The sequence below is a fragment of the Atheta coriaria genome, unplaced genomic scaffold (genome assembly GCF_025399875.1).
Source record: "Atheta coriaria isolate IRGN ID8LTWV9N9 unplaced genomic scaffold, Caltech_Dcor_3.1 hic_scaffold_4_pilon, whole genome shotgun sequence".
NCBI lineage: Eukaryota > Metazoa > Arthropoda > Insecta > Coleoptera > Staphylinidae > Dalotia > Dalotia coriaria.
The window spans coordinates 1,719,977-1,746,524 of record NW_027045446.1 but is presented as its reverse complement, the minus strand read 5'-3'; the positions used below and the strand labels follow the sequence as shown (position 1 = coordinate 1,746,524).

Here is a 26,548-nt window from a genome sequence, read left to right as displayed (position 1 = left end):
GATTTTTGAAAATTTATATCTCTTAAACTAAAAGCGATAGCAACCAACGAACTGCTGATTATGAAAGATTTGAAAATTTTCTATCAGATAAAAATATAAAATAATTTTATTTCCTACAGTAAAAGGTTGAAAATCGCGACTAAAAGTGCTAAAAAGTGACATTTTTCAATTTTTGCCCATTTTATTCAATCGCGAATATCTCGTAAACTAAAAGAGATAAATAAGATCTGATCGCAGCGTCTTAATCTATGGACTATGGTCTATAAGATAGGATAGTTAAAACAGAAATCTGAGAGATGACATTTTCATTCTTAAGAAAAAAATTGCCAAGGGGGGGTGCTTGATACTTTTTTTCGACGATTTTTGAAAATTCATATCTCTTAAACTAAAAGCGATTGCAACCAACGAATTGCTGATTATGAAAGATTGGAAAATTCTCTATCAGATAAAAATATAAAATAATTATATTTCCAATAGTAAAAGGTCGAAAATCGCAACTAAAAGTGCTAAAAAGTGACATTTTTCAATTTTTGCCCAATTTATTCAATCGCGAATATCTCGTAAACTAAAAGAGTTAAATAAGATCTGATCGCAGCGTCTTAATCTACGGACTATGCTCTATAAGATAGGATAGTTAAAACTACGATTCCCTACGATTTTTAATTGCAAAGATCTTTAAATTTTTCTAAAAACATTTTTTCAACATTTAATTAGACATTTTTTACATTTTATTATTATTTAATATTTGCCAAAATATTAAAAATTTTAAAAATTTGATATTGTATGAAGATGGAACAATAAATTCTCTTTAGAATGACATATTAACTAACCCTATACGACTTCTACTTAAAAAGATATTCCAATTTTTCTAAAACATTTTTTCTTTTCTTAATTAAAACTATTGTAAACTCTCCCCTAACCACACGTGCACGTGCTCGTGACAAATGAAGCAAAAATTAACCACCACCCATACCTGATACACTCTTGATAAGACACGCTTGCACTTTGCACCCCTACGGATATATTTAGTACGTTTAGCACCCTCCACAATCTTCCCCGTCAGTGATTCCTACATTTTTGTTTGATTTCTAGCAGCACCCCAAGCGAACAGCTGTGAATAAACGGTAGGGGATGATGTGTCGCATGATTATGTGTGTTTTATCGTCAATCGAGATAATTAAATACAACTTGGGGTTGCGGAGGTTATGCCGAGAGTTGTGAGTTGTCGCATCTCAAGAGGGTCACAAGCATCGCGGATTCCCCCTCGCTTAAAGCTTAACAGCGCCATAACCTCACTTTCGCTTAGCGCAGTTGTGTGTGACAAACACCAGATACTAGTAACAAAAAGAGGTTATGTTGTCAGCGTTTTAATTTCTCTTTTCTCCTTGTGTGGCATTTGATCTCTGATCATTTACGAGAGTAAACCGAAAATAGAGAAAATAGAGAAAAGATATAGACGTAAAGCGAGCACTTGCATGGCATGCACTTAATTCGGAGGCGGTGGAGGCGGCAGTAGTATTCGTATGCTATGCTGGTGGTGGCGGCGGCTGGCGTGCGCTCCCGTCGAGTTTTAATTGGCGAAACTTTCCGGTCACTTGCTCCGCACCGCATTCCGCGACATGCACACGCCGCCTCCGCCTCCGCCGCCGCCGCCGCCACAGCTGATGCTGATGAAAAACATTCGCGACTTAAACTGCGCTAAAAGCGTTTCTGCATTCATTTAATTAAAACGTGTTTAAACAACCGTGCCCGTTATCATGGGGGCGGTCAGTTGGATTTAAATAAATTTTACCAACTGTGAAATGTTTTTTTTAAATCTTATACATAGAAAAAAACAGAGAAAACAGAGAAAAAATAAGTTTTTACTTTGATTAATTTTTTCTTCTTCTTGTTTTCGTTGCGGTTCATTAAAGACGTGGTTAATTAATGACGCCCTTTAACATAATGAGCCGGCACTTGTCCGCCGCCGCCGGGGGTGGGTTCTTGGACTACCACAGCGCGCATTTCTCCGCCGGATGCATGTAGGTATCGATCGGGCAGCGGAAGTCTTCCGCAAAGTCCTCCGCGTTTCGCAGCGGGCCCACGACGCGCAATTTCGAAATGGATCGTGCCGATTGTGGCGGCGGTGGCGGCGGTAGCGGTGTCTGCTGGCGGTGGCATTCGTCCATCGCGCTTGCGATCCAGTACAGCTGTCTGGTGGAGTACTGGAGTCCTGGCAGGCGTCCTTCTGACTCGTGCGAATCCAACCAGGATATGTACGATTTGTATGCGATTAATTTACTGAAGAGCACTGCGACGTCATCTAGTTGAGTTTCCGATGCATTTATCTTAAACAATCAGAAAAATTAAGATTCAGAATTAAATTATTTGGTTTTAGAAAAAAAAAAAATAGATGAAAATTTTGATTTGGTATGGTTTTGAAAAATATTTGAAGAAAAATTTTATGTTGAATTTGTTTTATAAAATATTTGATGGAAAATTTTATTCAGAATTAGTTATAGAAAATTTTGATGAAAACTTTGAGGCAAAATTAGTTTAAAAAAATATTTGATGAAATATTTGATTTAGAATTTGTTTTGGTAAAAATTTGAAGAAAAATTTTATGTTGAATTTATTTTATAAAATATTTGAAGGAAAATTTTATTCAGAATTAATTTTAGAAAAACTTTGAAGAAAAATTTGATTTTGAATAAATTATTTTTAGTTTCAGACAAATATTTGAAGAAAAATTTGATGCAAAATAATATTTTTGCAGGTTTTTGCACGTTTTTGCTTTGGTTTAAAAAAATTGAAGTAAAATTTGATTCAGAATTACTTTTAGAAAAAAATTTGATAGAAAATTTTATTTAAAATAAGTTTTTTGTCAGTTTTAGAGAAAAATTTAAATCAAAATCTGCATTTTTCTGTATTAAAAAAATATTTGATGATAAATTTGACTCAGAATAGGTTTTGGTAAGTTTTTGACAAAAATTTGATGGAAAATTTGATTCAAAATAAGTTTATCATTAGTTTTACTAAAAAATTTGATTCTCGGTTTAGTTTTAACAAAAAACAAATTATTTTTCCCAAAGTTCCTAATAAAAACCGGTTAACCACAGAATTAATATTTAACAAAGCTGGTCCAGTGATACAATTACAACCGGCGTCTTGCCTTAGGCGGAAAAAAGTCCGCAAGCCGTAGAAGTGGTAAATTAACCCACTGAATGTGTAACGCGAGACGCAGTAAAATATTAATTGATGGCATTCGTTGCGTCTGCAAACAAAAAGTTGCCGCGCCGGTTGCGAATCGCAGACAGTGAAAAACGGAATTAGCGCCGCCGGTTTTTCGCTTTTCGGCGTTCACACGAATGTGCGTGCACAATGAATTTAAACGTCGCGAGAGCCGCGCGTGTCTAACGGCGCGCATTTAGATTAAAGTCATTAAAACGGAATTAACTCGACTCGGCACACCGTAGCGCAGCCCAGCCCGCCGTGCGGAGAGAGAGATTAATTCGCTAAAAATTTCCCTGGCGGGCGCGCGGTGTCGCAGTGTGGAGCGTCGTTTTCTATTATTTGAGACGTTTGCTTTCGCCGACCGCAATCATCGCCACGCTAGGGGCGTTCAACGTGTGCGCGCTCGAAAGAGATTGATTTATGCGCGCCGCGAAATTAACATGTTGATGCTCGTAATTTATTAACGCAAGCCTGCCGTGGAGGCAGCGGGCAAATATTGGATTGTGGGTCATGCGGACTAATTAAATATTTTATTGAATTACGAAGACTAATTTACCATTGCAATGAATATTACATCTTTGAATTCTCAAAAAGTAACCAGAGTTTGTTTTTTGAGACTTAGAATTTTTTTTGAGACTCAGAATAAAAATTTTCAAATTTAGATTTTTTTTACTGAGATTTTTTTTCAATTTAAAAAATATTTTTGCCGCCTTAAAATTTTTTTAGTCGTAGAAAAATTTTTTTAGACTCAGAATAAAAATTTTCAGACTTGAAATTTTTTTTTTTGACTGAGATTTTTTTTTCACATTTTGCCCACTTAAAATTTTTTTAGTCTTAGAAAAATTTTTTTAGACTCAGAATAAAAATTTTCAAAATTTTTTTTTCAGTTTTAAACATTTTTTAAGTCTTAGAATTTTATGTCAGACTCAGAATTTTCTTCCAAAAATTATTTTTCCTAAAAAAAACCTGAATACAAATAATTTCCCCCCCAGTGCATTGACCGTTGAACGAAAAACATAGCGAGTGAGTAATCTCGTAAAAAGAAGACACATACTCGACGCCAGTGACTTTTATTCGCCGATATAAAATCCGAATTAGCAATAACAGTGTAGCGCCAGTTAGGAAGCGCTCGTGTATGGAAATAAATTTCGTTTTTCTTGCGATAGCCGGATGGCTTTAAAACGCAGACGCACGCCGCTCCCCGAGTTAAGTTATTTTGCTATCCGGGCGCGTCCGGACGTTTCCTGATTTATTTTATGATTATTATGAAGAGCGAGAGCAACGCCAGCACTGGCGGTAGCGGACGTGACCGAGCGACCTAATAGACGCCGCCGTCGTTGCCATTAAAAAGCCGCAATTAACATAATTCGTTTCTGCTTGCCCGGCGCTTCCACAATTCGATTTTTCTTTTTCAAAAAAGTTAAAATTTACAAAAAATTATATTAAACACCTAAAATATTATTATAATTTATAAGTTTTGTTGCTAAAAGTTTCGAATTTCTTTGAATGTGCCGCTTTTAATGTCGTCGTAAAAGTTACGTTCGTTAATATTCGCACTGGCTGTGATTATAATTGTCGGTGGGGAACGTGTTAACATCGCCGTTTCCGCGTTTCTACTTCTTGCACTCGGTGCGCGCGTTGAGTATTTTCCGGAATTCCTGCTTTCGAAATGTAGGGAATGCATAATGTGGCCGTACACACGTTGCGAAATTTAATTTTGCGTAGAAACAGATTTTAAACTTAAAAAAAAGCGACTTACATTAGGGCCGAATCCAGGCACGTGAAATTGTTCGTATTGTTTAGTTAAACAACGTGTTTTATTGTCATAATTGAAGAGACTTTGTGAAGTTGACCATTCGCGGAGTTCACCATGAGAATCATAACGTCGTCCTTCGAGGAAAACTTCCGATAGTTGATGGGCTATCAGTGTTCCCAAAAGACCAAAGTTCATGTACATGGGTCGTGATGCATCGATGTAAAATGGTTGAAGATAATCAGATGGCAGCACTGGAAAATATATTTTACTTTGTGTTAATACCCGGCGCCTCCACTTTCAAAAAAATATTTTTTGTAATTTGTTTGTTTTTGACTTATTAACGTCTAGACTCGTGTCCAAACACTAAACTAAATCGCTGATTGTGTGGAATTGTTGTAAATTTGCATACCCAAGTAATTATTTATGACCGAATATTCTATCTCTCGATATTCGTGCTGAACAACCGGCTGGCGTAGCTTGCGATACTTAATGTCGGCGTTGGCCGCCTGTAGAGCCCTCAGGTTGGCCACGAAGCGGTCTTCGGCAAAGTCGAGGCGCTCGTAAACTTCCGGCCATGTCGGCGGCGCGTCCGGTGGCGCGTGGGCGACGTAGTCTCGAACACTCGCGAGCTTTTCGAGCGCCACACGCCGTGCGTCTTCGTCCAACCAATCCAGTTGGTCGGCGGTGTTAATAAGCTGCTTCCGGATTGCGTCTACGACTTCTTTAGCGGCGCGTTTCACGTCATCGGTTACGTATCTATGCACGTAGCATGTTTCTACTGCGTCTTCCATTCTAAAAGTAAAAAATAAGGAAAATTACAAAAAATTAAAAATATTGAATTTTGATTGCGATTATTTCGGAAATTAAAAGTGATAGAGAAGAACGGAGAAAAGATTCAGAATCTAAAAAAAAATCTTTACCATTCTATAAAAAACACATGGAAATTAGATGATTAAAATGAGTCGAAAAAAAATAAACAAAAAGTGGAAAAATGAGTTATTGCTTTTTTGCAACATTTTTGTTGCCAAATATCTTTTAAACCAAAAGAGATAGCAACCTACGGATGAAAGAATATGAAAGTTTAGAAAATTCTTTATCGGATGAAATAATAATATTTATAAATTTTGTAGCATAAAGGTGTCAAAATCCTGACTAAAATTACTAATTTGTAACTTTTTTCATTTTTTCCAATTTTTCAATTGCAAATATCTCGTGAACTAAAAATGATAGAAAGGAATGAATTGTGGATTCTGAATCTAGATGAAATTCTTTATAAGAAAAATGATTAATAATAAAAAATTAATTTACGTTTTGCGAATTAATCTTGAGCAAATCTCACGACGATTCCAGCGTGAATGAAACTTTGGAAACTTTGCGAGTCGTTCATGTAAGCCACCCTTTTCGATGAAATAAGGTGCGTAGGTTTGTACAATACGCCAGCAGAGGTAATTCGCCAGGATTCTAAAACACGACATGATTATTTCATGCGTCGGGCAAAAAGCGTAAGCTGTGTGCGAACTTTTTCGGCGTTCGGTGGAGCAAATCGATGAGACGTTTGAGCTCGTCGACGTTCGGCACATTGACAAACTCGTCGGCGCTTAATTCCAGCCCGGGACCGAGCAATTCGTTGATGTAAGCACGCCAGGACAAATTTGGGACGTCGTGTTGCAGCTGAGTTATCGAACGCGGATTAAAAACATTTATAGCTTCGTTACTTCTTGTCGCCTGACGAATCTACACACAAAAGTTCAAATTAAACTTGTCGCTATAAATTACGCTGAGTTATTGGTTACTTTTTTTAATTGTTCAAGAAACTCCATAATATCGCGCAAGTCGCGTTCGGCTCGCATGCGATCCACGCCGAAAAACAGCGCTATTTCCAGCGAATATTCGAGGAGTAACTTCTTATCGCTTTCGGTATTGATTCTGGCATCGTCCAAATAGTCATTTGATATGCGTATCTTTACATAACAAAAAACATAGTAATAACTAATCAAAATCGGTGGAAAATTGATCAATAACATCAAATTTCTCCAAAAAATGTGTAAAAAACTTAAATTTGTGATGAAAAATTGATTCAAAATTGATAAATGAATTTTTACCGAAAGAATATATTTTGTAATATCATATTGATTGGTCTGAACGCCGGTTTGAATGAAGATATCCTCAAGGATGCCGTTGCGTGCGAGATGGTGCACGGTAGTGATCCAATCGAAGCGGTCCTCACGCCAATTGCCGCGTTCCAACATTGGCCAGCCGCCGATATCCCGGAGCGCAGCCCTAATCCCGTCCGCCGTCACGCCACCCAAGACGGTGAAGGTCTCGTTGCCGGTCGGTTCGTGCATGCACGAGCGGTAAAAAGTTTTAATCTTCGACAGCGTTTTTGTATCGTACGGATTCGGCGGCTCTTCGATCATGTCCCTGACGGCGTTCGCTTTCGCGTCGTCGAAATTGTCCTCGTTTTCGTTGTACGCGCGCCGTTTTTCACCTTGTGCGAGGAGGCGGCGTATGCCGCCGCACGCAAAGTCGTAAAAATCCACGCAGGGATCTACGGACTGATCTAGGGTTGTCATTAATTCATTTGCGGATTGGACACAACGGCGGGAGGTGCAAACGTCTTCAGAAGCTAGAAAATTATGGAAAAATTGGCGAAAATATTTTAAAAATTAAAAATTTTTTTTTAAAAAAGTCAAAATTTTATGAAACATTGTTGAAAATTATGAATAAGTGTTTCAAAATAGTTTGAAATTACTTAAAACTAGTCAAAACAGCATAAGAAGTGACTACTAGTCACTAAAAATTGATTGAAATAAAAATGATCAAAAATGACTGAAAAAATGAACAAAAAATGATCAAAAAATGATCAAAAACTTATTTTAAATTGTCAAAAACTATGAAAAACTATTAATAATTCTTAAATAGATATATATCCATTCAAAATTTGGTCAAAATCGATTAAGAACTAAAGAAAAAATGACAAAAACTTGGCCAAAAAACGTCTAAAAAGTGTTAAAAATCCGTCAAACAAAAAACAACAAAAAATCATCCAAAAACCAACAAAAAAATATTTAAAACAGTTACTTGTATAGATAATGAAGAATAAAATCGCCACAGCAAAAATGGTTGCGGTCGCAAGCGCTGTGAAAAACATGCAACGTTTCTCCATCTCGCGCCGCTCCCGACTCAGTCGCCTGACCGCCTCCAGCGTTCCGCAGTTTATACCCTGCGTTTCCCTCGACGCTCGCGATAAATCTTCACCTCGCCTTTATTCCCTTCTTCTATTCGACGATTTCTCCTCTTTGCTTTTTTTCTCTCCTCTTTTTCCGTGTTCTGCGGCACAAATATTCAAAAGAAAACAACACCTTCAGATCGCACTGATAACAAACACAGCACACAATGGACACGTCGCCAAAGATCACACAAATGAAATAAATTACTACTTGTATTCACTCGTAAATTTCACGGAGAACAAAAGATGCGTTTTTAATTGTTGCACTGCGATGTTTTAGTGGCTACGCGTTGACGAGTTCAAACGGCGTCTGACTGTAAACTGGTTTTTATTCGAGCGTTGCGACATCGTTAATTAATTGTTAATTAAAGACGACAATTGTTTGTGCGCTGTGCGGTGTTGTGGGTGTAGGTGTACGCGATGAAGACGTGTAGGTCAAGGCGGGCACTGGTGACTCGACATCCGGATTGAATCAAGTGTAATTTAGCTTAATTGAAACATTTATCAAACTGTAAAACAAAAAACAACACAAATGTTTTTCTTTTTAAATCTGATTCAAAAGTTTTTATTTTTATTTCAAAAACGTTTAAAAATCAATTTTTGTTCTATAAATAAATGTTGACGTTGTTCCCAATAGTAATCCACATTTTTTTCGTTTTTTCGATTCAATATGTGCGATTTGTGCAGACGCGACGAAAAGCTCTGTTTTTCCCTCTGGCCGCAGGCGCAATGAAAGCGAAAACGATACATTTGCAATTCGTAAAAAGCGAAGAAAAAAAAGTTCATTCAGTTTAGCTTTCTTTGCACACTTTGCATATTGCTACTAAACGACGCGCCGCTGAAGAAAACCGGGCAAAAAATCGAAGAGCGCATTCACACTTGTTCACTTGAGTCGTTTTTTTTTTTCTTAGGTAACACGATCCCACTACACTGCTGGGTAAGTGGAAAATATTTATAGCAAATGGCGGGCGGTGGCAACGGCGGTATTTTGATATTCAGCAGATCGTCGCCGACGTAGAGGAGAAGGAAACGTGTGGGGGTGGCCTGTTGGTCGTCGTCGGAGCCGAAGGAGCGCGCCCGAATAAATCAAACAGTATTAAGGGGATGATTTAGCAGCCGAAGTATTAATACTGGAAGTAACGCGCGTTTAATATTTAATATTAACATAATTCGTCGATATATCACCAGGAAATATGAAAATTGAATTTTCCATATTATATAATGACGTGCACGCGCGCCGCCCGGCTTTTTGTTTCCGCGCGTGCAAATTTTCATTTTCACATTACATCATCTAAAACTAGAGGAATATACTTTTCACCTTTTAGAGTCATTTTGTGCGTTGTGGGAGTGGAAAAATTGTGAGTGAATACAGCACAAGGTTTGTGTGTTTTGTGTGTTTTGTGAGCTTTTAGAAAATGTCGAGCGTTTCGGAATTTAAACGTAAAACCGAAATGTAAACATGTGACCCGCAGGGGTGAGGAATGGCGTTTTATAATGCAAGAGAGAGGAAAATCCTAGATTTCCCAGTTCTGGCGTCGTCATCATCATCAAGCTATGGTGAAAGCTCCGGCTGCTCAAAATAACGAACGTCGTAATTCCATTCACCGAGCTTTTTCATCCGGTTAACTCACGGCTGACCTGGGTATAAAGTAGGTTATGTTTGGTTTAAATACTTTTGGAATTGGTTTTTAAGTAATTATAAGTTAAATTTTAGGAAAATTAGTTTTTTTGCAAAAAAAGTTTTAAAAACTAAAAAATTGGGTAAATTTAGTTTAAAATAAAATTTGACCAAATTATTTGTTAAATTTTTAGTTGCCGAAAAAAATTTATCTAAAATTTTGGTAAATTTTGTTCTAAAAATTGTGTTTTTTTGTCGAAAATAAGAAAAATCGGCAAAATTTAAAATAAATTTCCAGAAAAAATTGGTTTTTGAATAAAATTACCTAAAATTTTGGCAAAATTTTTTGTTACCATAATATTTTACCTAAAATTTTCCAAAATAAAATTTTTGGTCAAAAAAATTAAAAATTTTCCAAAATTTGATCAAGTTTTTTATTAAATTTTTAGTTGCCGAAAAGAATTTATCCAAAATTTTGGTAAATTTTATTCTAAAAATTGTTTTTTTTTGTCAAAAATAAGAAAAATCTGCAAAATTTCAAAAAAATTTTCAGAAAAACTTGGTTTTTGAATAAAATTACCTAAAATTTTGTCAAAATTTTTTTTAACATAATATTTTTCAAAATAAAGTTTTTGGTCAAAAATTAAAAATTTTCCAAAATTTTGCAGAAATTTTAAGAAAAAACAAAAATTTCCTAAAATTTTTCTGCAAAAACCCAAATTTTTGGTAAATTCTTATTTAAAACTATAATTAAATTGTCTAGTTATGATAGTCGACACCAGAAGTAGATGACAGACAACGCTGACACCTTTTCAGCAAGGAGTTAATTAATAGCAGGCGGCGCCATTATCGCATGCATCCTGGCGTCCTGGCGTTCGTCTCGTGTTGTCTTCACGACTTGACACGTTACCACACCGTCACATATCAGGGCATGAACACTGTACACAGTGATGAGTTAAACGTTTAATGCGAGTCTACTGCCTGCCTGCCTGCACGTGTGCGGAAGAATGAAGGATATGAAACAAAGGAAGGATGCGCGCAAGAGCATGCATGATAGGAACCAACGCGTTTTGGCATTTTCGGGCCCGGCACTAGGCAAAGGCGGAGGAGAAGGCGGCAAATGCAATAACCTACAACTAGTACGGGTGCTGGTGCAGCTGGGAACGCGTGTAATTAGAATTCGAGCGTTTTGTGTGTACTTTGTGCTCGTCCTCGCACTTCTCGCACTCTCGTTTACAAGGATAATGGATTCACAAAGCAATACAAATAACCAAGCAATGTAATTAACTTTACAACTATTTACTTTTGTCAATTTTATGCAAATATGTGCATTTTCTATTTTCAACCCTTATTTTCAACCCTTAAAAATAAAAATATCCCCATAAAAATCACTCTATGTTACAATATAATTTATAAACTATAAAATTGTTAAGTCTTGTTAAAATATCTTGAATAGTTTTTGTTTGAAAGCGTAACACACACAAACTATCGATTACAACTTGTGTTTAACTAATATATTCCAAGGATAATCAAGTCCTTAAGGTGTAATTATGTAAATTGTATCTATTACATCCTAAACATGCATATTAATTAATCAAATTAACGTAAAATAACTTAATTTGTTCAAAAATTGATTTTTTTTGCTTTAAAGGTCAGAAAAATAAAACCGGCTGATCAGAAAAGTGGCCGACATAAAGGACCCGGGTGTCGGTCCGTGTGCCTTCGAATTAGACTGATTGGACTATCTCTTCTAGTGGACCTACAAGAGCACCCCCAGTACGTGTCGACGTCCTCCGGTCGGCGGGCTTCCACTCGAGCGCGGCAAAGGTAAAAGTACGACGACCATTATTTGAGCTTTATGGTCGGGCCGGCGTCGTTCCGCACTTTATCGAAATAAATGTGCTCTCATTCCGCGCGACCGACTCTCCCTTCTTTCGCGCATTGTATTCTCGCATTGTGTCCTCAAGTTGCACTTCAATGCTTACAACTTACAAGCAAGAATTTTCAGGGAAGTAAAATTTACTATTTTTTCAAAATAATAACAAGATTCAAACCCAAGATTTTTGAAAAACTGATTTTTTGTCATTAAAAAATAAATTGTTTAAAGATTTGGGAAATTTTTCGGAAATTTTTTTTTCAAAATTTAATTTTTCAACATTTTTTGCAAAATTTTTGGTTGTCAGAAAAATATAGGACATATTTTGTTATAAATAAATAATTAAAAATTATATCGACATTTTTGAAAGCTTTTTTGGCAAAAAAAATTTGATTTTTCGAAATTTTTCAAATTTTTTTCAATAAATTTGATTCAAAAGAAAATTTTCCAAAATTTTTGGCAAAATTTTAGGTTGCCAGACTAATGTACTTTAAAATTTTGGTAAATTTTGGTTTTAAATAATATTTCCCAAAATTTTCAAATATTTTTTGTCAAAAAAGTAAAATTTTTCAAAATTTTTCAAAATTTTAAGAAAAAAATTGATTTAAAACAAAATTATTCAAAATTTTTAGCAAAATTTTGGGTTGCCAGTCTAATTTACTTAAAAATTTTGGTTTTAAATAATATTTCCCAAAATTTTCAAACATTTTTTGTCAAAAAAGTAAAATTTTTAAGAAAAAAATTGATTTAAAACAAATTTATTCGAAATTTTTAGCAAAATTTTAGGTTTCCAGACTAATTTACTTAAAAATTTTGTTTTTAAATAATATTTCCCAAAATTTTCAAAAATTTTTTGTCAAAAAAGTAAAATTTTTCAAAATTTTAAGAAAAAAATTGATTTAAAATAAAATGATCTAATTTTTTTCAAAACAATAATAAAAGTAGATATGGTGTGTGCATGTTTAATATGTAAATCGATTTGTTATTAGCGCTCACCGAGCAGGTGCGACCAATCGACGTCTTCAGCAAAGTTGCACGGAAACTTTCGGCCATCAAGTCACTCGCGGTGGCGGCGCACAAACTTTCCAACGCGCATATAACGATTATGATTATTACGCTCAACGTTCGTCCTGTTGTTCACGTCTTTGGTCAAATTTATTGTCAAACTTTGATTATGTAAGACAATTTTATCATATTACCTTTGCACCAATCTCAAAATAATTATTTTCATAACACACTAACTCTGATTCCACAATCCAGTTATGTAATTAAGTCTAAGGACGTTTTTGTGTTGTGTGTTGTTAAACTCAAAACACTAGAACGAAATGAAACGCAAAGGTTGCGTTAACGTTAAATGCTAAAAGGATTCAAGGATGCTTGTAGGTTGCGCCTAATGACATAAGGAACCGTGGCATTTTTTCGCACCTCTACTCAAAAGATTTGCATTGCGATAGTAACCCCTACAGAGAAGAAAAAAAAGTTTAATAATGCTAAAGTTATCAAAGCGAAAGGGTTCTTGATTGCAATGGCGTCGTTTGCAGTAAAGGCTTATTGTTTTTCTTTTTTTTTGCCTTTGTTTTGAGATACTTATGTGGCACAGTTGAAAATTGCAAAAACAAGTGCGCAATGAATAATACAAGACTTAAGGGCAGCAAGAAAGAAGAAAAACGCAATGGTTACCTGGTCGTTATATCAATTTATTTATAAACTTTTAAAGATATCAAGACAATCATTTGACTTTTATTCGTCGTAAATTCAAACTTTTATTAAAATAATTCCGCAGTGGTGGAGGCGCTGGGGGAGACGCGCGCAGAACGACGCTAAAAAGGGAAAAAACAGGAACACTAAGTTGTTATTGTTATTTTTATCGCGCGGCATTATATAGATCTCGACGCGCTCTTCTTTTGCGCGCCGGCGTCTTTTCATTTATTTCTGTTTTTCTTCGTGAATTCCGCATTTGCGTTTTTTTTTCCTCTCTCAGCTTTTCGGCTGTTTCCTGCCTCATGGTTATGTATTTTACATTTTATTGTGCGCATGCATGTGACATCTGATGTGATGGGAAATAAATTTCGCGTTTGCGGCGCGCATAAAGAAAAAAACTATCGCGTTGAAACTTTTAGAGTTGACTGATTATTTCTTTATTCATGGCTGAAAGAAGCATAAAAATGTGATGATTTTTTTTGTTTTCAATTTATTGATGGCCGGAAATGTCTGACAGACAATAGAAAGGGTAGGTAGGGTAGGTTTTACGTTCGCCAGGCGGCGATTAACCGCACGGCACGTTTATGCGTGTGGAAATGATCGTAATGAACGAGAGCAGCTGGAGGCGGCAAGAGTGGAGGCGGCGGGTGTCGTCCATCTCGCGCAGCTGTCAACTCGGCATTGGTGCGCAATTATCATAACCCAAATTATCTCGATAACGAACACTTTCCGTGCCTGCCGCCAACAATCTCTCAAATTCATCGCATGTCGATATTTTTATCATTTTTTTAAGTGATTAAATTTTAATACAATTCGGTGTGTAATGAAACGTTGTAGCAAAGAGATTATGTTGCTTTATTAGAACTGCACGCCGGGTTGACAGATGAAACTTTGCGACAACTGCATCCAACTCTAGTTGTGATGGTGATGGTGAAGGCGCCGGACATATAGCGTGCAGTTAGCGCTGCGAGTTATTTTCGGCTGGCGAGCGTTTTCAAAAGAAATAATGTATTCGTCGCTCGGGTTGCCCGCATGCGGATGGGAATTTACCGAACGACGACTCGACTTTATTACGCCGCTAGACTCATAACTATTAAATTAATTTTTCACTACAATGAACTCGGACGCGCGCTGGCGCTGGTTTTGATTTACAAAGTTTATCTTGTTAATAATTCCACAAGCGATGCCAAATTATATTAAAAAAATCAAAATAGTTTCATTTTATCCTAAATACATGGAATATATTTTTTTATGCAATCGATTGAATTGTTTGTGAAGCTTTGAAGCAATGGACGGTTTTATCCCGGCGAGTTAACAATGCGCAACAGAAAATTGTTTAGTTCGTAGGGTTATCTCTCCGGTGCCGATGCTGATTCGATGTCGCATTTGAAAGCGCAATACAAATGAAGTCGCTTATTCGGGTGGAGGCGCCGGGCGTGCATGCAAGTGCATGTTTATTTTGTGCGCTTCGAGCTTCGACTCGCAATAACGGCAATCTCCGATCCGCATGCGAGTGCATTTACGCTACGTTGTCGCTTTACTATCATTCCACTATTTCTACTTGCATTTCTATCGTCTTATTATTTTTTCAAAAAAAGAAAAAAAAAAATTGAAGAAAAAAATGAAATATTTTATAACTCATTGTGAATAATATTACTGATGCGGAAGCAGAAGCGGAAGCGGAAACTATCGAACGCTTAAATTAATTTGTATTCAAAGCTGGAACAATGCCCTTTTGTCAAAAAAATTTTTTTTTGCAAAAATTTATGAAAAAATTAAATTTTTGTGAAAAAACATAAAAATTTTAATATTTTTGAGTGTGTTACACGTAATATTTTGTCGCCCACCGTTTTAAACAAATTTCTAGCTTTTACAACATTATTATTTCCATTTGTTTTTTAATATATGTCTTTATTACCATCTAGTTTCCAGTTGGCGTTTTATAACGTCATGATCTTCTTGGTGCTGCGGCCGGAAGTCGCGCATCGCACATCTCTCATATCCCAGAACGGCGCACAGCGGCTGCTGCAGCACACGCATGTAATTTTTACGAGCGTTGAATATGCAAGACGCACCGACGGGCATATTTTCCGGGCGTGCGCATTTTATTATTTCGGCTGCGCTGCCACCAGACCGGCGACCGTCGCCTCCACCAAAGCGTCTTTCGTTTGTTGTATTGTACATATGTACGTGCGACAAATAAATATAAACGTTGGAATACAAAATATATTTATACTCACTTTTCGAATCTTAATAAAAAGATGAGAAAATATTTGTTTAATTTTTCACCGCATTGTTAATTGGACGATTTTTCTCACGGCGAATATGAAAGACTGCATTAAATCTATGTCGCCGCGCTCGGGCGAACGCAAATTGAAATTAATACGGTTCCCAATGGAACCGCAAGAGTTGCACTCGATCTTTTCACTCCGGGCCCGGCTTTCTTTTTTTGCATTCATGCGCCCGGCGCCTTCATAAAACACCTCAAGTCCAATGAATTATTCCATCTTTATTATCCGGATTTAATTTCGCAAGTCAAACCGGATTAAAATTTAAACTCCACCGGCGAAAACAAAACAAAGTTGCTAATTCGATTTCTGCGCGGCGATTTTTCGCATCCGCGGTTTTTTACCTCAAAGTTGACTCCTCTCGTACGGGTTCTTTTTTTTATTATCCACGGGGGGTTGGCGTGTGCGTTTCGGGGCCAGTGTTCAATTTGCATCTGTAATTTGCTTCAACTTTTTCTATCCAATTTTTTCCGTGCTTTCATCGAACCAAAAAGATTACTCAGTTTTTTTTTTATTCTTTCACTAAGTATGCACCGCACCTGCATGTGATGATTGAGTTCCACGAAAGTGTTTTGATTAAAACGTGAAATTATTGATAAGCATCGCGTGCGTGGAGAAAATCAAAAAAAATTCGAATTTCGGAATGGAATCGAATCAGATTCAAGTTTATATTATATAGATATTAGAAAATGGGGAAAGTGGGAAAAATGCTTCTTATATCAAGCGTCACGATCAACGCAACCCTCGTGGGATTTATTTTCGCACTTTATTGAGCTGTCTATTATGTTGCGAAAACGTTCGAGTGATTTATGTCGCATAAAAGGACTTATAATATCGTATTTATCGCGTATCGCTTGTGGATAAAATCCCAGCGTGCAGAAGTATAATGAAGGCCGGAAATCGACGGTCATCAAAAAGTCATAAACTGATAACTTACAAACTACAACTACTGTGAGACTACTTGTATGCAAATTTTATCGTAAAAAAAGTCTCATTAGTAATCATCATTACTCGTATGTTGTTTTTTTGGAGAATTTTTAATAATTAGAAAAAATTAATTTTTGGGTTGGATATTAAATAAACACCTAATCAAAATTGACGGATGAAATACGTGGTTGTGGATTATTGGAAATATGCGCCGCTGCCGAAATTCCCACTCGAGCGCTCAACGAGGATAATGCGTGTAGTTGCTGTTAGTGTAATTGGAATATTGGGTTTCCAAAATTTAGGTCAATAACCAAAAAATCTACGAATTAGCAAATATGAACATGGTGGTTATTACATCGTGTGTAACACAAACAAAACAAAAATCAACAACGTTTTTTCGCTACTTTTTACTATTTTTTTGCAAAAAAATTGTTTTTTTTAGAAAAATAACGTACAAAAAATTATAAAATTGTAGTTGTAGAATTTATATTAGGACTCTGTATTTTTTCAACAATTAATTTTGGGCATTTTATTAACAAAAATGATTTTTTGGAAAAAAATTTGCAAAAAATTGTTTTTTGAACAAAAAAATTGCAAAAAAATGATTATTTAGAAAAATAACGTTGAAAAAACTTTAAAATTGTAGTTGTAGAATTTATATTAGGACTGTGTATTTTTTCAACAATAAATTTTTTAGTTTTTTTAGCAAAAATAATTTTTTGAAAAAAAACTGGCAAAAAAATTGTTTTTTGAACAAAAAAAATGCAAAAAATGATATTTTCAATACATAACATTTTAAAAATGATAAAATTCTAATTGAAGAATAAATAGAATTAAAATCCAATATTATACAGAGTGTTTTTTGTGATTTTACACATTTTAAGATATAGATTATTAAGTGGAGGTCTTTGCATTGACTTTGACTAAGCGCCAATGGAATCTCGAAGCGCAGAAAGGTGACTCAAGGTATTTTTCACCGACAATGCGGAATTCCACCCGAAGGCGACGCCATTATTCGGCGGTTCGCATGACCAAACTTCGCCATTTACCCATCCACCTGTAGTCAATGTTTATTATCCGGTCGATGGTGCCGCCATGACGGATACAAATGCGTCGACATTCACTTCGTTATTCAATGCGATTCACTCGATGGTGAAATGGTAAATGGCCGCGACGATAACGCAACAATGTGTCGTTTAATGACGCGCCGCGAATAAAATTTTTAGTTTGCACATTTTTTCCTCGGCCGTCGTTAAGTCTGAGCGTCATGGTTTCAGTTCGTGACGTTTAGTTCGTCGACGTGGCCTCATTCGGACGTCCTCACGGGGACGCGGAAATAAAGATTAACTATCCGACAAAAGCTGCTGTCTCAACGGCCGAGCGCAACTCAATCTCGTGCGGGGCGTAGATAAAAAGCAAAAATATCTAGGGACACAGAAAAAAAACATCAAGTGGAAAAATTTATCTGTCGAATTTTAATTTAAAACAGGATTTAACACGGGTCGAACTGAGATTAACGAGAGTGACTCAAAACCCGAAATCTTTATTTCCCGAAATTCCAAATTGAGGAATATGGGTTAGAAGGACCATCCCTTTGCTTTTGCCAAAGGGTGTTGTCTGTCATTTAGCGGAACATCGTGCGTCGCATGGCGCATTGCTTAATGTAACTGCTCTGAAAGGCGTGAAATTGCCAAGAATCGATCGCGACGCCCGACGACTAATACATAACCAAAGCACCCGAACACCCCAAAAGCACCCTTCGTCCTCTCCACCACCACCACCCTTCGATTCAATTCATTTATGATCTCTCACTTTCAGCAACCGCAAGTCTTTGATCAGAATATCACACAAATGATTGCAGAATTTGTGTTATTATACACTCGGCGTATAATATCAATATTATTCACTCAAATCTTTCGAGAATAAACATCAAAGCAAAACTTTCTTAGCGCGAAACAGAAATAATTTACGTCGGTCAGGTCGAATGTCGAAAAGTCATCACGTAAATTGCGCTCGAAAGGTAAACGCAGCTTTTATCTCGATTTACTCCTCGGGAGCGGCAAAGGCACAGATAAGATTTGTTAATGTAATTAATGTTTAGAACTATTAGAGGATACGTGTTAAATCCTAGGACACAATGATATATACTCTCAACATTCACCGCCCCCGAAAGGTTTAAGTTTAATTTTATTACCAATTCAAAGTGAATTTTTTCCAACATAGGTTTTAATAGTGTGGAGGCGCCGGGAGCTATTGATTTTGTAAGTGGATATGATTAAGAAATTTAATATGGGCCTGCACGCGTGATGAAAAACATTTTTAGGTTATCTGCGTGTGTGTGTGAGGGTATAATCTCATCGCGGTTTCCGGCTTCCGGAGTGTCTAATTCCTCACGTAAATGCAATTATTTTTCGTCCACCCACGACGCTCCATCGGCCGAAATCGAATCAATAAAATTGATGTACGAAGTATAACTTTCCGGTAACCGCAAAAGCTAGAAGAGAATGATAAAGATAAAAGAAGAAGACGCGCGGAAATTTTTGACGAAGAAAACTACTTTAACAGCGCCGCCCGAACTATTACTACACCTTCGTTCGTTTCACCAATATATCATCTGTATTTTATCTCAGTGTGTGTGTGTGTGTTGGTGTAGGAGGGTATTTTCCCCGTCGACAGGTTCTGCAGGTTTAGTTTTTTCTCATCGCTGTCGTCACGCTGCGTTTGCTTCCAAGTCTTCGAACGTTGTCAACGCTTCGCTACGCTTTCCTTTATGGTTTTCCATCTTTTTTTTTTCCTGGTGCGGTTTGAGTTGTGCGATGGTTTTCGATAACACGTGAAAAGTTTCGGAGACTTTCTCGGGGTGTTTAAAAACTTAAAAGTTGCTTGATGTATTTTTACACTGGAAATTATAGTGTGGAGGCGCCGGGCATCGAGCGCGCAAAGCAAACAAAGAAAACGCTCTCAATTAGTACTTTTTTGGGGTGTGCGCGGCGTGCTTGTTAAATAAATACACGCGCGATACTCATTTCTTTAAGTACGAACGTAATGAATCATCGTTTTATAATAACAGTCACGGCGAATGAAAAATGATTGCGCTGCGCTGCGATGAATTATTCAATCTCGACACAGTAATGGTTGCCACAATGAATTTTGATAACATAAATATTATTTTTTAATTTGGTGGACTAGATACCATATTTTTATATTTTTTATGTTTTTTCGGTGATATGTGCAGTCATTTGGTGCGCATTAGTCGTCGAAATCGTTCGGCGGGAATATTTTTCACATTTCCAGCGGTGTGTTTTTTTATTAAAGGATCCGCCGAATATTTCTCATTCATGAACGTGTGATGAAAATGAAAATGCGAGCAATGAACCGATCCCACGAATATCGAAACGACAAGCGTGAATTGCGCATTACACTCACACAGTATCATAAAAATAATTTTTTTGCAAAATTTTTTTCAGAAATAATTTTTTCAGAAAAAAAATTTTGATTGAAAAAAATTAAAATAAATAAAAATAATTTTTTAAATTTATTTTAACAGATGGTATATGTGCTATCAGTGTCGAATAATTCTCGATATGAGTTTATTCCGTATGGAGTGCAGTACTGCACGTGCGGACACGTGGCGTTATATCCGCATGCAGAGTGAATTCGAATATCACTGGCAGAGCAAAAGTATGCCTCTTATTTGAGACTCCGATCGTGATTCAAGTTTTCACACGGCAGTAACCCGAGAATTGAGGTTTTGCACTGCAGAACTTTTTTTTTGAAAAAAAAAAAAAGAAAAATATTCATGCCGAATGTTAAACGTAACTTTTTAATAAAATTATCACCCGAATGAGAATAGGATTTATTGAATATTCTAATATATACAACTCGCCCCAGCGACATTGGGGTGACACTAAAAAAAAGGTAATTTCCTTTTTGCGGTTCTCTGCGCTCCCCATTTACTTGGCTTAAGCTATTTAGATGCGGGCCGCGAGAGAGAGAAAAAAATATGATTGGACTTGATTGGAAATTCAGGCGGCGTGTTGGACCATTACTACGTGGATGCCACGAGCCTCCGAAATTTCCCCAACCTTGAAGAAAATCAAAACCCAGACACACATTTTTGTATTTTTCTCTGGGTGTGTGAGTGAGTGTGTGACTTCTACTGCTGGGAAATTGTCTATTGTTGTCTGCGACCCCGATCTTTCTGAGTCTTTGGTCGTCTTCACGCGCACGCTGAAGATACTCAGCCACCACGCTGGTGAAATTTATGTCGCAATATACATAACTTGTCCTTACTTCAATCGTATCTGTTTTACCATCACGTCTCGCGCCGCGCGCGCGCTGCCAGGACTATAATTTTTTTTCCTTCTTCGCTTCGAGTGGATTCGCTCGTTTCCAATTCTTGTTCTTAAGCCGAATAAATATCTCTACGGCGAGAAGCCGGAGCGGGTATCTGCTTAAACAACAGACGAAATTGAATTGAAAACTCACTTTGCAAAATGATCTAATTTCACTCCAAAAACTGTATTTTTTTCTGCAACAAAAAAAAATCATCAATTTTTTCATTAATCATTTTTAAAATAACCTACGCCAGCAGTTTGGCTTCTATTCTATTGTGTGTTAAGTAATAATTAAATCACGTTCAAGAAACTATTACGAAAAAAGCTCACCTGATTAATGCGGTGGCTTTGTGAAGAAATAAAACACGGCGACGCTTTTTCTTAGCCAGGTTAACGCGCGTGGCGCTCGGCGTTTTTGTTCTCCGGTGTCTTTCATTCGTTGATTTTTTGCCGCCGCTTTCATTTATTATCGAGTATGCGCGGGCAGCCGGGCGCAAATTGAAAAGGTGAATTGTGGCTGGCGGCGCCCACCGTCAATACATCATCGGGGCTGACGTTATCGTCGCGCGACCTACATCATCAAATTGTATAGCGAAAGGGGTGCTTAGCGCAGCCCCTAAAAATTATAACCAGAATCAATCATGTTTGTTTTATTTCAGCTTGATTATTAAACGCATTTAAAATATTCGTAAAACATCGGTATTTACATAGATGCCCGGCGCCTCCACTCATATAACCCTATGTTATTTTACAAATATATAAAAATTAGTTTTATTTTGTTTTATAAATGATATTAAAATAACATTTTAAAAAGTTGTGTAGCAAATTGATGTAAAAGCTCACAAACGTTTCGTAGGAATCTGAGTTTATTTCATCCATTGGAATTGTGCATCGTGCATCACGCCTCATAAAATATTCAAATATTTGTCAATGTGAATTTCCATGAATATATTTCTGTTATATCTTATGCGCGCACAACAAAAGCTTCAATCTTTTTCTTGGTGGTGACGTTATTTAGCATTTTCACACTGTTGTTGAGAGTTTTTCTATTCTGATCGGTGTGTAATTTATAAAAACAACGACTTTGGGCGGTGTTTTTAGGCGTGTGAAACATAATATTTGTTTAGGCGCTTAATAACATCACGGCAATGTTTTGTTTTAATTTGCAAGTTGAGTTTGCACAACATTCTTAAGCCAAAAATTCGGAAAAACTTGGATTTTATGCAAAACATCAAATTTTTTTGCATTTTTTGTGAGAATACTACAAAATCAACCCTCGTGAACATGCATAAGGCGGATTTAATTCAACATAGTCCTGTTCTAGAGCCTATAAATGCCTTGAAACTACCAAACCGGAAAATTCAACCGGAAAGAAACTAAAATTTTAGTAAAAAACGCAAAATACGCGTAAAAATTGCAACAACTTTTCGTTTGTAAAAAGTTTTGCAACTTGAAAGTAAATACGCACGTGTCTTCACATTGTAGTGCAACTTTATTAAAATATTCAGCGAGTAAAAAATACCCAGCGGTAAGTAACTGTATGCGCGACGAGTAAATTTGATATTCGCTCGCGGCGACCCGACGCCAGTTTTGCATCTAAATGAAAACCGTGGGCTTTCTTTATTCTTGATTTCTCGCATGTTACGAGCTTCCACATGTATAAAAAAAAGCAGCGAACAAGCTCGAATGTTTTACGAGCAATAACCGAACATCATGTGCGATTTTTTACGTGACTTATATGGGGTTACTAGCGGCCCAGGATGGAATTTTGTTGTTATACTGAATAAATTTTGTTGTGAGCTGTTAACAATGTCACAAATTTTATATAAATTATTAGAGATAAAATTTTAAGTAATTATATTAACAGATATGTTTATTGTTAGTTGGTGATTAAGATTTTTTGTTGAAATGACTTTTAACGTCTTAGAAACTGAAGCTAAGTAGTTAAAAAAAAGCATGAAATGTTTTACGAGCAATAACCGAACAACATGCGCGATTTTTACGGCGTCACAAGAATGGAATTTTGTCTTTATACTAAATAAATTTCATGTGTGTGTAAACATTGTCACGCGTCGAATGCAACACCAAGCGAGGAAATTACGCGTCGCGAACAAGATTTCGCATCGAGATATATTCGTTAAATTTTTATGTCGACGATGACAAGGATGTTTATGATCTAACAACATCTGGTAATGAAGAATTGCACATCTATATACTTACAGATACATCACTCACTTGAATTTTTTTTCTTTTTTTGTAAGTTTCGTTTAAAAGACAAAAAAATATCCAATTTGTGACTGTTCACATATAAATATATTACGGCCGGAATAGTTGTCGAACAGTTCTCGACTAGATTTGGGCTCGAACATCCGTATCGGCGACCCTTTTTTTCGCCCTTCCAGACGACCATTGTGCTCGACGCGGCGGTTGTGCGCTCGGCTGCACCCCATTGCGTCCCGCGATGGGATAACATCGATGTCCCAGGGCCCTTTAATGCATTCATAACTTCCGATATCGGCTGCGTGTGTGTCTGTATTTCATGCGACAAAACTAAATCTTCAACTTTACCACATTCACACACTCACTCACATACTTCTCTGAGTATAGAAATATTATGTATATATATGGGTACACTTGGTCCCGATGCTGTTCGTATAGACGATTTACATTTTTATTCGATTTAAATGCAACACACGACCGTCGACAAGAAAAATCTGAATTTTTCCGTGATGATATTTTTTGCGCGCACGGACTGCGTCTGAAACGCATGGTGGTTATAAGCGCGCGGGTTAGGCAAGTAAAGCTCCAACTGCAATAACATTCAATAATATTCTACGTAGAGAGTTTCGTGGCGATTTAGCTGACCCGCAATAGCGTCGTTTCGGTTACTTACTTCGGTCACGACCAGAATGTAAACCCGTAAAGTTCTTATTGTTATAGGGCCGACGTCAAATACTGCGGAGTACGTACTACACACAATTCAATGATTTTCGAACGTACAAAAATGTTTGTTACTCTTTCACGCAAAAACCGCGCAACAAATTTTTGTAAAACTTTGCTAAAATATTGGTTTTAGTTTAGAAAATAACATAGACTACTTTTTATTTGGTAAAAATATATTTAAAATGTGAAAAACAGTGTTTGAATGTTCACAAAATTGGTTTTTCAGTATATTTTTATAAAACTTTGCAAAAATATTGATTTTGGTCTAGAAAATATTATAGGCTACTTTTTATTTTGTAAAAATATATTTAAAAGCTGTAAAATAGCAGTTGAATGTTTATAAAATTGGTTAGTAATTGATATAATGTTTGTACTTCGTTCAGGCAAAAACTACTCAACAAATTTTTATAAAACTTTGCTAAAATATTGGTTTTAGTTTAGAAAATAACATAGACTACTTTTTATTTGGTAAAAATATATTTAAAATGTGAAAAACAGTGTTTGAATGTTCACAAAATTGGTTTTTCAGTATGTTTTTATAAAACTTCACAAAAATATTGATTTTGGTCTGGAAAACATTATAGGCTCCTTTTTATTTTGTAAAAATATATTTAAAAGCTGTAAAATAGCAGTTGAATATTTATAAAATCGGTTAGTAATGGATATAATGTTTGTACTTCGTTCAGGCAAAGACTACTCAAACAATTTTTTATAAAACTTTGCTAAAATATTGGTTTTAGTCTAGAAAATAACATAGACTACTTTTTATTGCATAAAAATATTTTTAAAATGTGAAAAACAGTGTTTGAATGTTCACAAAATTGGTTTTTCAGAATATTTTTATAAAACTTTGCAAAAATATTGATTTTGGTCTAGAAAATAACATAGACTACTTTTCATTGCATAAAAGTATATTTACATAGGGTAAAATAGCAGTTGAATGTTCATAAAATCGGTCATTAATTGATTCAATGTTTGCATCTCATTCATGCAAAAACTATTCATGAAATTTTAATATAGCTCTGAACAAATATAGTTTATACTATAGAAAATAACATAGATTCATTTTTATTGAACGAAAATACATATAAATGGGGTAAAATAGCAGTTTAACATTCATAGAATCAGTCAGTAATAGATATTTTGCAAACATTTCAATTGCAATAAAGAATTTAATACTTTATTTTATTCGCTGCAATTTTTTCGTCTTTTGTGTATATTTTGTATTTTGTACGTGATCGCATTCCGTCATAAAAATATCTCCACATTTCAAAGACCTGGGCTTCATGTCTTTTTATTTTTGAGTTTCCTTTCTGCTCGAATTGTCCGTATCCATACAAGTAGCAATATCATTTGTCCAATCAGCGATGTGCTTCGGGGAAACTGAGAGCGTTCTCGAGTGAAAACTGCGCAAAAAATACAGCTTGGGCTTGCGGAGAAATCGAAAGGCAGAAATATAAAGTCTAAAAAAACTCCGGCGTGCAAAACCGTCAAAGAAGACGATGACGTTCTCTTTGAGCAAACCTAGTTTCTTATTTTCTGTGCTTTTGCTGGCAACTAGCTGGGGGCTCTCTCGGGTATGCGTCCCCTGCGTCGATTTTGCACTGCATGGCTTCGGAGATGTGAAAGTGAGCGAATCAAACGTGGACTCAAGCTAATCATACTACAGCTTATAAAAATGTTTGTTCCGCTTTCACGGTAAAAGTATTCAGGAAATTTTTATAAAATTTTACAATAATATTGGTTATATTGCTAAAAATAACATAGTTTATTTTTATTTTGTAAAAATATATTTTAAAGCTGTAAAATAGTGGTTGAATGTTCATAGAGTCGGTTAATAGTTAATATCATGTTTGTATCTCTTTCACGCAAAAACTATTCGTGAAATTTTTATGAAATTTTGCACAAATATAGTTTATATAACCCAAAATAACATAGACTACTTTTTATTGCATGAAAATATATTTAGAAGGTGAAAATAGCGGTTGAATTTTAATAAAATTGGTTAATAATAGATGTAATACTAAAATTGCTGTCACGCAAAAACTATTTAACAAATTTTGATAAAATTTTACAATAATATTGTTTATATTACTAAAAATATCATAGACTACTTTATATTTTGTAAAATATATTTTATAGCTGTAAAACAGCGTTTGAATGTTTATAGTTACGGTTAAAATTACTATAATGTTTGTATCGTTTTCACGCAAAACTATTCATGAAATTTTTATAAAATTTCACACAAATATAGTTTATATAACACAAAATAACATAGAGTACTTTTTATTGCATGAAAATATATTTAAAAGGTGAAAAATAGCGGTTGAAGTTGGTTAATAATAGATGTAATATTAAAATTGCTGTCACGCAAAAACTATTCTAGGAATTTTTATAAAACTTTACAATAATATAGTTTATATTGTATAAAATAATATAGACCATTTTAATTGCGGGAATATATATTTAAATGGGATAAAACAGCGTTTGAATGTTGATAGAAGCGGTTAATTATCAAAATAATGTTTGTATCGTTTTCACGCAAAACTATCCATCAAATTTTTATAAAATTTCACAGTAGTATAGTTTATATTGTGAAAAATGACATAAACCAATTTTTATTGTAATTAAATGTATTTAAAATATGAAAAACAGCGGTT

At 35.6% G+C, this 26,548-nt stretch overlaps 1 protein-coding gene across 1 annotated transcript; it reads right to left on the bottom strand.

Moving 5' to 3' along the window:
- Nucleotides 1-1,786: 1,786 nt before the first annotated feature.
- LOC135791089 (neprilysin-2-like) lies at nucleotides 1,787-8,497 on the bottom strand. Its single transcript, XM_065301406.1, has 8 exons — nucleotides 8,051-8,497; nucleotides 7,072-7,595; nucleotides 6,763-6,930; nucleotides 6,489-6,703; nucleotides 6,278-6,430; nucleotides 5,379-5,761; nucleotides 4,973-5,220; nucleotides 1,787-2,327 (listed from the first exon to the last, which is right to left on the bottom strand). Exons 1-8 carry the CDS (start codon nucleotides 8,133-8,135, stop codon nucleotides 1,989-1,991), a joined length of 2,115 nt encoding a protein of 704 aa, XP_065157478.1. The 5' UTR covers nucleotides 8,136-8,497; the 3' UTR covers nucleotides 1,787-1,988.
- Between the last annotated feature and the right edge of the window lie 18,051 nt (nucleotides 8,498-26,548).